Below are 13619 nucleotides of genomic sequence, written 5' to 3' on the forward strand. Positions count from 1 at the left end.
CGGAATAGAGTGGGTCTGGGCTCAGGCTCTTTCTCCTGAGCTCAGGCAGTTGAGTGCCGCTGACTGCGTCGCAGGGCACCCAGGGAACTCGGTAAGGACACGCTGGGCAGCTCGCAGTGCGGGAGCCTGGGGCACCTACGCACAAACCTGCCCCTCGGCTGACTCACTGGCTGTAGGCAGGTTGCTCAATCCAAAAGTACTTCAGTTTCCTCATCCTAAAAAATGCTGTCATCTTTCACCACGTGCTTTGTTCTCCTTCCAAGGATTCTGTGGTGGGGGGAGGCTGGGCAGCAGAGCAGAGCACTGGGGCTGCCTCACCTTGCCTCACACAGAGCACATCGGCCCTCCTGGGCCAAACCCAACCGCTCTCGCCTGCCCCGGCAGATCACACCAGCCCCTCTGCGGCGTGTCCGGGGCAGTTTGCACTAACGCGTGCGATGGGCGCTCTCCCTACCGTGCTGCACGCCAGTGGCTGCCAGAGGAGTGTGAGCTAGCGGGTTGGGCAAGAGGCTTCCAGCTGCAGAGGCTCCCTCCAGGGTAGTGCTCTGCAGGGGCAGCTGGGTTTTCTTCTCACTGCAAAGAACTGGGTACAGAATGTGAGAGTTTGGGGCAGAGTAATTTGAGCATAAGGCCCTTGAATCAAGAAAATGGTCAAGTCCAGGAAATAGTGTCCAGCTAAGAGGCTCAAACCCATAAAACAGTAATAAAGATTTTCCCCTTGTTACAACACTTGAATGAGAAAAAAGAAACCCCACCACATTTTTGAACTCATGTGTATGCTGTTTTTAACTGAAGTCCCGCAGAGGTCAGAGGGGAGGTTGCCCACAGGACCTGGGGACCTCTACATGCTGCTTTTCAACTTATGGGTGTAACGAGGTAGGAAATACAAATTATGCCACCTTACAGCTACTGCAGTGTCATGAGACCTAGCTTTTTCTGAGCTGTTGGTAAATGGTGTGGACTTGCTTAGGAACTGCGAGTTCTTCTGTCTGAGTTTTAATTTTAAAAACTGTTTTTTCTCTTGCGCTGTAGTTCACAGCTCCCAGTATGGCCAGTGTCCTGGAGCAGCTCAACATTATCAATGGAATTCTCTTCATTCCACTAAGGTAGAGTGATACCTCTCTGTGTGTTACTGTTAGAAATCAAGTAGTCCTTTTGTGTAAGCTTTGTTCCTGAGACAGCGTGACCCCAATGCTTCCCTTTGCACTGACCCAAACCGCAGAGTTCCCAGAGGTCGTTGGTCCCTCTTCTCTTTGGGCAGCACTAGGCAAATAATGGCAGAAATTGTCACTTCCACATAAAAAAACTGCCTTTGAAGGTGCTGGCTCTCCTGAAGGCACTGCTGAACATTTGTGAAGGGATGCTCTACGCAATCCCTGGGCAATCTGCAGTGGCACTAAAAAAAGCTCCTGGCTGGAGGAATGTTGCATGAGCTGTCTGGGTCTCTTTCAGAACCCTGACCCTGTAGCAGCAATCTGATCTCATAAAGCCTAAAGCCCCAAACTGCTCAGTGAAGCTAAAGGAAGTTGGGCAACTTCCTGGAGAATTGATGCATCTGTGGGCAAGACCACTAAGGTGTGACTTGCCCTGGGGGTCGCTCAGCAAGTAGCAGGGAGCTGGCATTGCCCCTGGGCGCCTGTTCTCAGCCCATCACCCTGCAGCAAAGGGATTCTTTGGTTTAGCATTATTTGCAGAGTGGGAGATAATTGAAGCGCAGTCAGTGGTCTCTACCCAGAAGAAATGAAGTGAGCAATGCCAGGCTGTGCAGAACAGCATCGGCTCTTCCACAGACAAGGCTGTGTAGCAGGGTTGTTGCTTAAAGTACAGCTCGCAGCTATTCCTTCCCAGCTCTGCTGGATTTGTTTACAAAGAACAGGAGCTGAGATTGTAATACCAGCCCTGATTATGATAATCTTTAGGACCACTACAACCAGCAGTGCTATTAAAACGTGGGGTTTTTTCATTTACTATAAATTGTCTCTTAGACTTCTATTGAAAATGTGATTGGGGTGGTGGTAGAAAAAGATGACCTGAGCTGAGACTGTATTTTTCTAATGCTGTAAATAATCACTGATGGTAAAAATTCACCAGAAGCAGCTGGAGGCTGCCTGGATCTAGACCAGATCAACCTCACTGCCTCTGCCCTGAGTGGCCAGAATTTCCTAGTTTGTTGAACGCTACTGTGGCCCTGTGCATCACACTGTCCCTAAGGCTGGTCTATTTACTACCCTTCCTGGTTTCCCCTTCAGCCAAAAAGACTTGGAGAACCTTAAAGCAGAGGTGCAGCGACGCCAGCAGCTCCAAGAAAGCATAAAAAGTGGTGAACAGCTGGAACCAGAGGACAAAGCTATGGAGGAGAAAGAGGCTGAGCCAAGCATGCCTTCTGCTGAGATCCCCTTAACACAGAGCTCTGCTTAATGTGTACCTCGCTTATAAAAAAAAAAAAAGTTTAAACCACCCTTTTTCTGAATCTGAACCAGGGTCTCGGACTCCCCTGGCGCAGCTCCTCCTTTTTTGACAATGTTATTGCACTGGTACAATTAATACACAATGCAAAGAACTAATCTGAGAAATGTAATCTGTCTGACTGAGCTTGTGTCTGCCACGTGACGGGAGAGGTGGCCAGGATGCAGCAGCGTACGAGACCCATCCTAGGTGAGCACAGCCTGAGGCTGTCACGCCTCTGTGTGTGTGTACGTGTTGTGTGTGTGCGTGCATATCATCAGTTATTTCTACTTTGTACATATGGATTCCAAATGAACTGTCTTGAGGTATGTAACATTTCTCAGGTCATTTTTATGTTGACTAAGGACACTGCTTTGCTAAACCAGTACAAAACCAGCCCCATCCACTGCTCAGCGGTCTTGTAAAATGTGGATTCCAAGCCAAAAGATTCATTTCCCCCCCCAGTCACTATCCCGATCTGTGCTAAGGAAAGCTAAGCAGCCATATTTGTATTGCTCAGATGACTGAAGCCTGTAACGTGTGTAAGTGGGGGAATGTACAGCGTTTTCTACATCAGGATATAGCCATTGGATTCCTTTAATCATTTTTTCTACTTTTGGTTGGCAGTTTGGCAATTCAGTGGGGTTTTGTAACATTCACATTCTAATTTTCAAAGTAAAGATATAGATAGATATATATATATATATGATACTCACAGTTCCACCTCTCTGCTCTGCTTGCAGCTGAGTAACTTAGGATACTGTATCCAAAGAGTGGGGGCTTGATGTTTAAAAAAGCGCACAACCTTCCATTACAATGGAAACCCCAGTGCCTAGGAGAGATTGATATGGCGTCACATGAGGTCTGAACAAGAGTGAGGCAGCAGGAACTCGCAGCCCTGTTAACAGAGGGGGGAAGAGGGGAGGAAGAGTCAGGAATGGGGACTTGGTCTCATTCGCAGTAGCAGCTGTAACACAGAGCTGATGGACTTTAACCTGACAGGCAAGTTGAACCAGAGTGGAACCCTCTGTTTCCCACAACCTGAAATTGCTGGCCTTCAGGGAGGGTGTTAAATAAAAACTCACTAAAACTGCTGGCTGATACCTTCTTACTGACTCTTTTGCACACTGGGTGGGAGATTGGTGCCAGGGAGTTTCCATTGCTGGCAATGGATGTTACTGAAAGGGTGATGCCACTAAACAAATCCGTACGTCCCCTCCCATCACATGCGTCCTGTGGTGGCTGTTGCCCACCAGCGTGTGCTCCCCCAGCCGCGCGAGCTGTGACTGCTGCAGGCCGTGGTATGCCGACAGAGTTGAATGTCCTGTTTCCAAATGGATCAAGCTGTAGAAGAACTCCTGAGCGCTTGTCCACAGCCACCCTGTGCTGACAGAGTCCCCCCCCCTCTCGTTGTCTGTCGTGGATAGTTCCCTGTGCTAATTTGCGTTGCTTCTTTTACTGCTGTTTGGAGAAGAAGTGCTGTCACTGTGCTCTGTACCCTGGTTCCTGTACTACAGGACAGGTCTCTGTAACTTTGGGGGGGGGGGAAGGAGGGGAGCAGCCTCCCAGGTGGTGGAGCTGACAAAGCAAGAGGCATCTTTACTTTGCTCCTACTAGAAAAATTCTGAATTTCCTGAAAAGCAATCAATAAAAATTACTACAGTGCATCTTTCCTACAAGATTTCTCTTTTACTAGTGTCTTTCAGTCCATTAAAAGCTTTTTAAACTATTTTAGGTACTTTATTTATTGGTTTCTTTACAGTTTGATGTGGGGTACCATTAATCTGAACACCATCACCAGAGCCTCCACCTCTGTTCCTTTGAGCAGGAGCCAGGCTCCAGATTCCCTGGAGGCTTTAAAGCCTGTAACTGCCCCGATGCTGCGGGGTCCAGTGCCCATTAAGCACTCCTCCACCCGCAGTATGCATTCCCTGTACCAGTACACCCAGTTCTACTGCTCGGGTCCTACTGACCTGCACAGCAGCAGGCGTGAAAGGGCTTGGACCACCGGGGAAGGGTTTGGCACAGGCGCCTTCCAGCAGCTGCAGCGTTCACAGATGTGCAGGTTAAGGCTGGCTCTGCGCCACGCACCCTCCTCCTCCTCTAACAAAACGCCCCTGTGGACAAAGGCATCGGCTCCAAACGATCAGTAATAAGCCCAGGGCCACTCACAACCACCGCACCCCCAAACCCTCCTCATCCAGCAACAGATGCTTCAGCACCACTTGGCCCTGAGGGAGAGGAGCTGCTGCTCCATCTTGGGGAGAAGGGGGGAGCAGGTGCTCGGGGGTTGTAAATGTGAAATGAAGCTGAAGGAGGGCAAGCCTGGCTAATAAGGCTGCACAGCTAGGCAGCATGAACACCCGCCTTAGCTGTTAACGTAGCTGCATTTAACACCATCAGGTCTAATATTCTCTACCTCCTTTGGGGTCTGGGTGTTCTCAGAAACTCAGTTCACAAGTTCTTAACCAAAAAATGATGCAGAACTGACTCCAGCCAGCACTGAGGAGTACCAGGGCACAAGGAGGGTGGACAGTGGGGGACTTGTACATAGCTCTCCCGGCCCTGGAACAACACTCCTCCAGCCCATAGTTCCACGTTGTTCCCAGCCCTGGTCTGGCTCAGGCAGGATTTGCCACTCCACATGGAAATGTCTGGGAGCAGCACTGAAGCTGTTCCCAGAGCCGGCAGGTCACTGCCTGAGAAAAATACCTACAGCAAATGAAAAACATCAGTGATGCTGAAGGAGCCACATAGACACACACTGTTCCTATCCTCCTTCCTTTCTTCCCAGAGGGATTCCCAACACTTCACGTCATCGGACATCGCACATCCCCTAAACGCTACAACTTTTTTCAAGGAAAAGTCACGTTACACCTTCTCTGCATTTAGTGGTCACACAGGCCAGAGAAGCCCTCTCAGTTGAGCACCTTATCTTCCCAACATTGACCAAAACTCCTATACATGTAATTTCATATTCAACCATGTCTGCTGAACTCACTGCACGATCGACAATTCACCCAGCTGGAGGGGAAAAGGAAATTCTTCCCCAGTTGCTCTTGGCAACTTACATCTTGACATCCCTCACCTCTCCCTTTCATCCAAACGCCAGGCTTTCCTTCCCAACCTGCACCCTAACACCGCCTCCGGCCCCCCCGTCACCTCAGCCAGCACCTCCACCTCACTCTGGCAGAGCCTGAAATTCAGGTGTTTTTCCCAAATGAGAGCCAGTCCCCCCCCAACTGCCAGTCCCAGCGCCGTTCCTGCTACTAAGCAGGATGCGTATGCAGAATGCATTTCATTCCCTCCCCCACAGCATGGTCGAGGTCACGTCCTCGCTCTGCCATCAATGAAGAAATGCCCATTTCCATTCCAGTGCACAGGCCCGTTCATAAGCAGCACTCGAGGCAATTAAGGCCAGATCAGAGGAGAGGAAAAACCAACAAACCTACACACCATCTGAAAGACACCAACGTGAAGACAAAAATTCCAAGAACCACTCAGCGCCTCAGCTGCCCAGGTACACACCTTCCACACAGGACTTCTGTCGCCTGAGAAGGCAGAGACAGACCCACTGCTGCCGGGGACAGACCGACCAACCCACTGGTGCCAGGGACAGACAGACCGACCCACCGCTGCCGGGGACAGACCGACCAACCCACTGGTGCCAGGGACAGACAGACCGACCCACTGCTGCCGGGGACAGACCGACCAACCCACTGGTGCCAGGGACAGACAGACCGACCCACTGCTGCCGGGGACAGACCGACCGACCCACCACTGCCGGGGACAGACCAACCAACCCACCGCTGCCAGAGACAGACAGACAGACCCACCGGTGCCAGGGACAGACAGACCGACCCACTGGTGCCAGGGACAGACAGACCGACCCACTGCTGCCAGGGACAGACAGACCCACCGGTGCCAGGGACAGACCGACCGACCCACCACTGCCGGGGACAGACCAACCGACCCACTGCTGCCGGGGACAGACAGACCGACCCACCGCTGCCAGGGACAGACCGACCGACCCACCGCTGCCAGGGACAGACAGACAGACAGACCCACCGGTGCCAGGGACAGACAGACCGACCCACTGCTGCCAGGGACAGACAGACCCACCGGTGCCCAGCTGCATCCCTCAGAAGATTCACCCCAGAGTGCAGCCTTCAGTGCCAACAGCACCAGCCGTACCAAGTAAAGAAATAGTGAAAGACAGTTCTGGTGCTGTAAAAGTAAGGTTCAAGGTAAGGGGAAAACACCAAATCCAAACCAAACAAGAATGGGGAAACGCACACTGGAGGGGAGCGGTGCAGAGGGAGCTCCCTGCCCAGCCACAGAACACGACCACGCAGGGCAGGGAGCCTGTCTGTGCTGTGCCTCCGTCACCAGGCACAGGATTGTACCCACCACCTGCACAAACACCCCGCGCACAACCCGCTCAGCAGTTTCCACCCCGCGTACGCTGCGGCAGACCAGGGCAGAGGCGGCAGCAAGAGCCAGCACAGCCCAGCCCAGCACGCGAGCCAGCGCTTCACAAGGGGCCAGACCCCCAGCGCTGCATCAGCGCTCTCCCAGACCATGCGTGAAACCAGCTTCAACAACAACATTTGTATAAAATCCCACGTCACCGCATGAACCAAGACAGCCTTTGGCTATTCCAGCAGTAACCAACTGCCTGACAAACGCTTCACGTTTCCTCAGGCGAGCACAATTTAAATTAACATTAGATAAGAGAAAAGCAGGTGTGGAGCAAAATCTGAAGGGTGAAACACCAGTAGCTTTTTTCAAAATAGTTTTAATTCCTGCATCCAAGGAAACAAAAACACATCTAGTTTTATATGCATTTAATAGTTTACCAATTGGTACAATAAGATTTTTTTAATATGCAGAAAACATGAATAAATTTTGTTTTACACAGTCTGAGAGCAACAAATCTTACTGTAAAACACAGAGCAGTATTATATACATTCCTTTACTGATTTTTTTTGTTTTTTAAATTGTGTCAATAGCTTCAGTTAACTCCTACAGCCTGGGAACTGTTTTCTCCAATTGCAACCTCTAACATTGTTCTTATGAAAAAATTTGACGTTTGCCTTCATGTCAATGTCAGGATCAACTTCTAAAACTTGAAGATTTTCTAACTTATCTTCAGAATGAACCTGGGGAAGCCCGAGGGACAGGCAGGACAGGAAAGCAGCTACTTACATGACACAGTGGAAGGATAAAAAGGCCAGTCAAATCCAGTTGTGACTTGTAAATCCAACTCAACCTTCCCCACCCCTAATGTGTTTATCCCTACCATTTTATGCACGTACTCTCGCTAGAAGATTCTCAGTTTTGACTTTTTTTAAATACACCGGACTTTATGTACAGCTGGACAGCAAATAACTCATTCTAAGTGCGTTTTTCCTTCACTCAACTCAGGGTTTTTTTAATATTCAAATCATTAAAAGGATTATCAAGCCACCACTGTCTACAAAAACAAAGTATAATCTTTTTCTTTTAAATAGCTTTCATGCGAGTCAAAAGCTATTTAAGAGTGATATTATCAGGCAGTTCACATAAAAACAGGAGGAGGCAAACAGGAGAAGCAGGGTACTGACAGTATAAGTAGACTGGGCCTGGTGAGTCTATAGCCAAAGCTTTCAAAATACTACAGTGCTCCACAGCCCTTGGACAACTTGCTAGCAACTATTTTTTTTTTTCTTTTTAATTAGTGCCCCGGGCACATCATTGGTCACACCATACACAAAAGCAGGACGGGTTTTTTTTAATCTTCTAAAGTGCAAGATGCTATAAAACATCAACTTCCGGATTATGTCTAAACCACAATAAATGTTGCACTTTTTAGAATGCATCTAAGACTTCCTGGGCACGTTACATTAGTGTGGCACTGGAATGTCTGTCTGGTTTTAAGCCAAAAAGTCTGTATTGTCTATTTGGTAACTCGGCCTATACATAGGTACTTTTTAAATGATGCCAATTTTAGTAAGGGAAGTGACAAAGCAGCAGTGAACCTCTTAAACCCTCCAACAAATTTTGTTTTGTAATCCAAACCAGTAACCTCATTATTGTAGTTATCATCACAGGAAAGGCACAGGATTAGCTGACAGAAAACACTGCAAACAGCGGAAAAAGTTCAACACAGCGTATTATCACAGAGCAACACTGCAGGAAACCCTCACAAACCCAACTCCTGTGTTGTGGCTTTCGCTTCTTCGTCTAAACAGGGCTTTAACTTCTGATCCATTCCGGACCATCCCTGAGATTATTCACTGCTCGTTAAAGGAGAAGGTTGCAAATTGCATTGCAGAAGTACTTAGAGTGTTTCGCACAAGCAATTAAATGCTGCTTACATGACTTTATAGTTAGTTGTCTGTCCTTGTAAATAGTTGTATGCTAAAGGGAAAAAACGCAGTAGACAGCTTCCACTTCATAGGTACCTTTAATTTCTCATTCACGTTTATGAATTATGTACATGAGTGTGGTTTACTTTATACTTAAATAAAGTTTATAGGTCCTATCAGGAATCAAACAGATGTCCTACTTTACAGTTGCAGTTGCACTGAGGAATTTTAAGATGCACTCACTACTTGTGTATCTGGAATTCTCGAATAGGACAAAGCAGCAATTTTTTCCAGTCCAAGCAGCTAACAAAAAAAAATACTTTATTTGTGCATGCTTAACTGCAGAAACACACACTGAAAATGACATAAACCACTGGATTTAAGAGATTAGCCTGAATCTTTGAGACTGGCTCCAAACCCCCCCCATCAGAAGTCCATCTCCCCCAGCCCTCCCCAGAGGCAAGCCTACGCCAGGATCCAGGAATCCACCCCCTCGCAGAGGAGGACGGATGCTGCTGAGGGCAGCTGTAGGAAGCTAACCACCGTACCCCGCTCCGCTTCTCAGTGTGTACACCCTCCAGCCGACGCTACGGTGGTCAAGGATTCTCATCTTTAAAAGGGACAGTTTTAAAAGCCATGTATTAAACAAAATGCATAAAATAAAGCACAAATTCACCTGTTAAAACATCAGACTGGTACTTCATTATATTGTAAATTTTAAAGTGGATTTTTAAAAAGACCTGGTTAGTTTGATAAGTATTGTAATTCTTAGTTATCTACAATGGAATTTGTCACAAAAATGCTGATTAAAATATTACTTTATAACATTTTCATTCACTTCAGATCAAAATAGGTAACTTTTGGGATATGCAAATTAAAAATTGTGTATACACCAAACAACATAAATAACTGATGCTGACAGGATTTCATTTTGGTTTTAAATATTTACTTGATAGCATCATTCCCACAGATGGACTTTGTTTTGTTGATGGTGTTTTCTTTTTCTTGTATCAATCTGTATCTGCCATTATAATCTGATTCTCAAGGTATTTAGTGCTTTCTTTAAAGCATTTAAATACTGTAACCCAAGGTATTTCTCAATATGCAAACCACAGTACGTTTTTATTCAAGCCACATTGTCTTGTCAAGGTAAGTATAACCTCATTTTCAAAAGGGTTTCCAAGGAGGCACTAAAGAAACCAAGAAACCTTTGTATACTCCAACCTCCTGTGAATGAACGAGGGAAGTGTACTTTGATACTGTTGCGTAATAGGAATTGCACATCTCTAACAAACATTGAAAGCAAACAGCAAGTTGTACCATGGCAGTCATTTGGGAGATTAAGTTCTATTGGAAATTAGATCACTAAATTCTAGTGGGATGGACAACTCCTCCTGGAAGTTTGTCTAGCACAAAAAAAAAAAAAAACCCTCAAACAAAAAAAACCCATTTAAACTTAGTTTAACAGCACAGCTTAACCATTGAATGACCAAATAAAAAATAAATACATTTATCACATCAGCTGCTACTAAGATTTGTTGTCTTATTTCAGATTTACAGTTAGTTATATAAATATACCAACCCTTGTGTGATAGGAGGCCAAAACAAGTGTATTCTGTTGATTTGGCAAATGTTTCATGACAAATATTCCAGAGTTTAATTAATTTCCATTAATTACATATAAGGTTCAGAAGATTCGGAATTGCAGCCTTATTATCTAGTATTCTTAGAGAAGATTTATTAAGCACACTTAAGTGATGTTACATAGATACACATTTCTGAAAGAGCCCTACAAAACTTTTCCCAAATGAGGTCACCAATTCAGGCACCAACAGACAGCAGAAAGAAAAACAGGTATAATTATCCGACATAGAACGACACTGTCAACTATTCAGTTAAGTGCCCTATTTCAATTATCCAACTTCTGCCTTCTTAGGTCTGATGTGACCAATGCCAGCCCATGTTCTTAAACCTATGGTACTTCTAGACAACGTATGTAAATTTACAGTATACAATTTGGATTCACCATGCATGAATACTTTGTGTGTAACATTTAATAAGCTCAATCTACATCCAGAATAATTTACATGAAAGGACAATATTTATTTAAACAGAGCTCAATGGGTAACCATGGTATCTGAGTGCATCCAGAGGAAAAAGGGGTCAAATGTGAATTCAATCAACGGCACTCCCACACTTTTACTGTTTGATCTACACTTCCAGTAACCACATACGGTGCCGTCTTGTGGAAATCTGCGAGGAAAGAAAAGCTTATGTTAAGAATGAATCAGTGAGAGTGGAAAATACTAATGTTTTGGAATGTCATTACTTTTTCAAAAGAATGATACCAGCTCAAAGACTAAATTTCAAAGCTCAGTATGTCTGTAGTTCTGAAGGCAAATTCTCTCATGCTATAATTTTGTAAAGGGTGAAAATCTACTTTCAGTTCATTTATAAAGGAGCTTTCATGGAAAAGAAATCCAGACAAAGCTGTAACAGAGGGGAGTCCAAAACATCTCAAACTGATAAAACCCTTGAATACCACCTGAAGACAGAACCTCATGCAGTTATGTAAGAGGTATTCAGAATCAGAAGTCAAGAAACTTGACTTTTTCTTTTTGCTGCAGACAGTACAGGCTGTGAGCTAGTATTTAACAAATGTAAAGTGCACTGTTTCTCAGGAGATCCCAAAATATTTCATATATACAAGTCAATTTTGGCCTGGGTCAGCGGACGGTACTGGGAAGTTTAACCAAGAGGAATCAAATGGCCTCACTGTGTAGGAAGGCTTCAAAGGAATCTGTAAGCAAAGCAGTTGATTCCAAGGTTAGCCAATCCATGCTAACTGTTTCACATTCTTCAACTCCTAACTCTTCTTTGCCCCTTTCTCATCAGCTGTCTTCAACGATTTAAGAGTGAAGTCAGAAGCCCTGCATTTTGATTGGACCTGCAAGTTTGATTAGCAAACCTTAGCAGCCAACTCCAGGTCCACTGGAGTAACCTAACTCACACAGCTTTCCTGAAGAAGCTACAAACTGCCAGAGGAGCACAGAGAAAGAAACAACAGAGAAGATTCCAGAATAACGCTAGCTTTGTTCAATGGGGAGGGGTTTGTTAGGTTTGGCTTTGCCAGGGCAGGGGGGAACTAACACCTACCAACATCTGGTAATACCAAAGAGGCATGCCCAGGAATTCCAAGTATAATCTTTCCTGACCATTTTGCTTTGCCCCTTTGCCCCCCTTGCTTTTTATTTTTTATTTCTTTTTTTCTTCTGGGCAAGCATTTGCAATATGGCACTCCCCAAATCCCTCCACACTCACTGACAAAAGGTTCCAGGACACCCTGGCAGTTAACATCTTTATCCAGTGTGCAACACTAGCAACAGAAGTGGGAAAATCCAGCACGTTTGAAATTCGTATCTGTCCTTATTTGATTAAAATATACATAGCACAAAACTTCACTGGAATCCAAAACGTCAATGTCTAGCTTGGTGCTCAACTTCAGCTGGTGAAGACGTAGCAATATCTGTACCTCTGGCTCTGTACTTTGCAGTAAGCACTGTAGAACAATACATACCCAAAGAGGTAACAAAGTGTTCGTGCGCATTGAGGGTTTTCATGCATCGTTTGTTCTTGAAGTCCCAGACGCGTAGAGTCTTGTCATCAGCACAGCTCAAAATAAATTTTCCCCCAGAATGGAACAGAACGCCACGTACCCAGTTATCATGGCCCACCTTGTGCATAAGAAGAAATTAGTGAGCAGGTGCATGTTTGAAGGCTAAACATCCTACAATTTATGCTACGGCAAACTGAGCCTTGCCCTGTTCCTGCAAGGATATCATTTAGCTTTCTAAAACCTATCAGAACTCAAAGTTTATCTTCAGTTTCTATTATTACATCTGTATCAGCACTACCAACAATGTGAGTTCCTGTCCTTGAAGGCAAACAAACAGAAGTCCTCATGTGATCTGCGCCAATTCTGCTCCCACCCCCAGCACCAACAGCAGTCCTAGCCTGCGGGGAGACCACGCGTTCAAAGAACACCGCATTTTACAGAGGACAAAATTCAGATGATTATCAGCATTTCTGTAGACAAACCAAGCTACTCATCACAAACACTACATCACAGTACTCCTGCATTTATACTATGCCTTTTGAGATTCTTAGTATTTCTTGCCAACAAGAAGATCTGAACTGGAGAAGCCATTAAAACTGTGTATTTCCAGTGTCTCTCTTATTGAAATAACCTTGGCTTCTCTTGAAAACAAACGTGAGATAATTCATTCCATTAAAACTGGTTTTACATATGCAGCTATGACCACCAGAAAAACACCAGTGAACTTACAAGTGTCATAAGGCACATGCCAGTGCTAATGTCCCACATCTTAATGGTCTTGTCTCTGGATCCAGACAGCAGAAAAGGCCCAGGCTTGCCACTCTTCTTAGTCTACAGAAAATGATGTTTCAAGTTATGCCACATGGGGGGGGGGGGGGGGGGGCGCACAAAAGGAGGGCAAAAGCAGATCCCTTCTGCCCTTCTGAGTGCTATTTCTTAGTAGAAAAATCGGATCCTATGACAGCTTAGGGTTAATAAACACAACACCAAAGCTGAGTCACAGGCATTTTGTTACTAATACTAGGAGAAACAAAAAGTGAAAGGAATTAAACAATCCATTTAAAGAAATGGTTGTATGTCCTGCTGATGCACCAAGCCAAATAATACTTTGAATTGACACTTGCCTACTGCAAGACATCCTCTTTTAATAGACACAGTTCAAGTAGACTCAGACATCTCAGGATAAAAGAGTGTGAAAGTTCAGACAT

The 13619-nt window shown here is 45.5% G+C and overlaps 2 protein-coding genes across 4 annotated transcripts in view; one reads left to right on the forward strand and one right to left on the reverse strand.

Annotated features, from left to right (window-relative positions):
- CLUH (CLUH binding protein of NUMT mRNA) overlaps positions 1-4174 on the forward strand; it is a 41315-nt gene extending 37141 nt beyond the window's left edge. For both annotated transcript variants that reach the window (XM_075771914.1, XM_010304641.2), the window contains exons 25-26: positions 1033-1106; positions 2250-4174. In XM_075771914.1, coding sequence (XP_075628029.1) covers positions 1033-1106; positions 2250-2418 — 243 coding nt within the window. In that variant the 3' untranslated portion in view covers positions 2419-4174. The remainder of the gene's footprint in view (positions 1-1032; positions 1107-2249) is intronic.
- Positions 4175-7277: 3103 nt separating this feature from the next.
- The window catches only part of PAFAH1B1 (platelet activating factor acetylhydrolase 1b regulatory subunit 1), a 37482-nt gene continuing 31140 nt past the window's right edge, over positions 7278-13619 (reverse strand). For both annotated transcript variants that reach the window (XM_075771811.1, XM_075771812.1), the window contains exons 9-11: positions 13141-13242; positions 12373-12529; positions 7278-11048 (exon numbers count right to left, since the gene is read on the reverse strand). In XM_075771811.1, the coding sequence (XP_075627926.1) occupies positions 10975-11048; positions 12373-12529; positions 13141-13242 (333 nt within the window). In that variant the 3' untranslated portion in view covers positions 7278-10974. The remainder of the gene's footprint in view (positions 11049-12372; positions 12530-13140; positions 13243-13619) is intronic.

Source organism: Balearica regulorum, chromosome 19, assembly GCF_011004875.1.
Source record: "Balearica regulorum gibbericeps isolate bBalReg1 chromosome 19, bBalReg1.pri, whole genome shotgun sequence".
Classification (NCBI taxonomy): Eukaryota; Metazoa; Chordata; class Aves; order Gruiformes; family Gruidae; genus Balearica; species Balearica regulorum.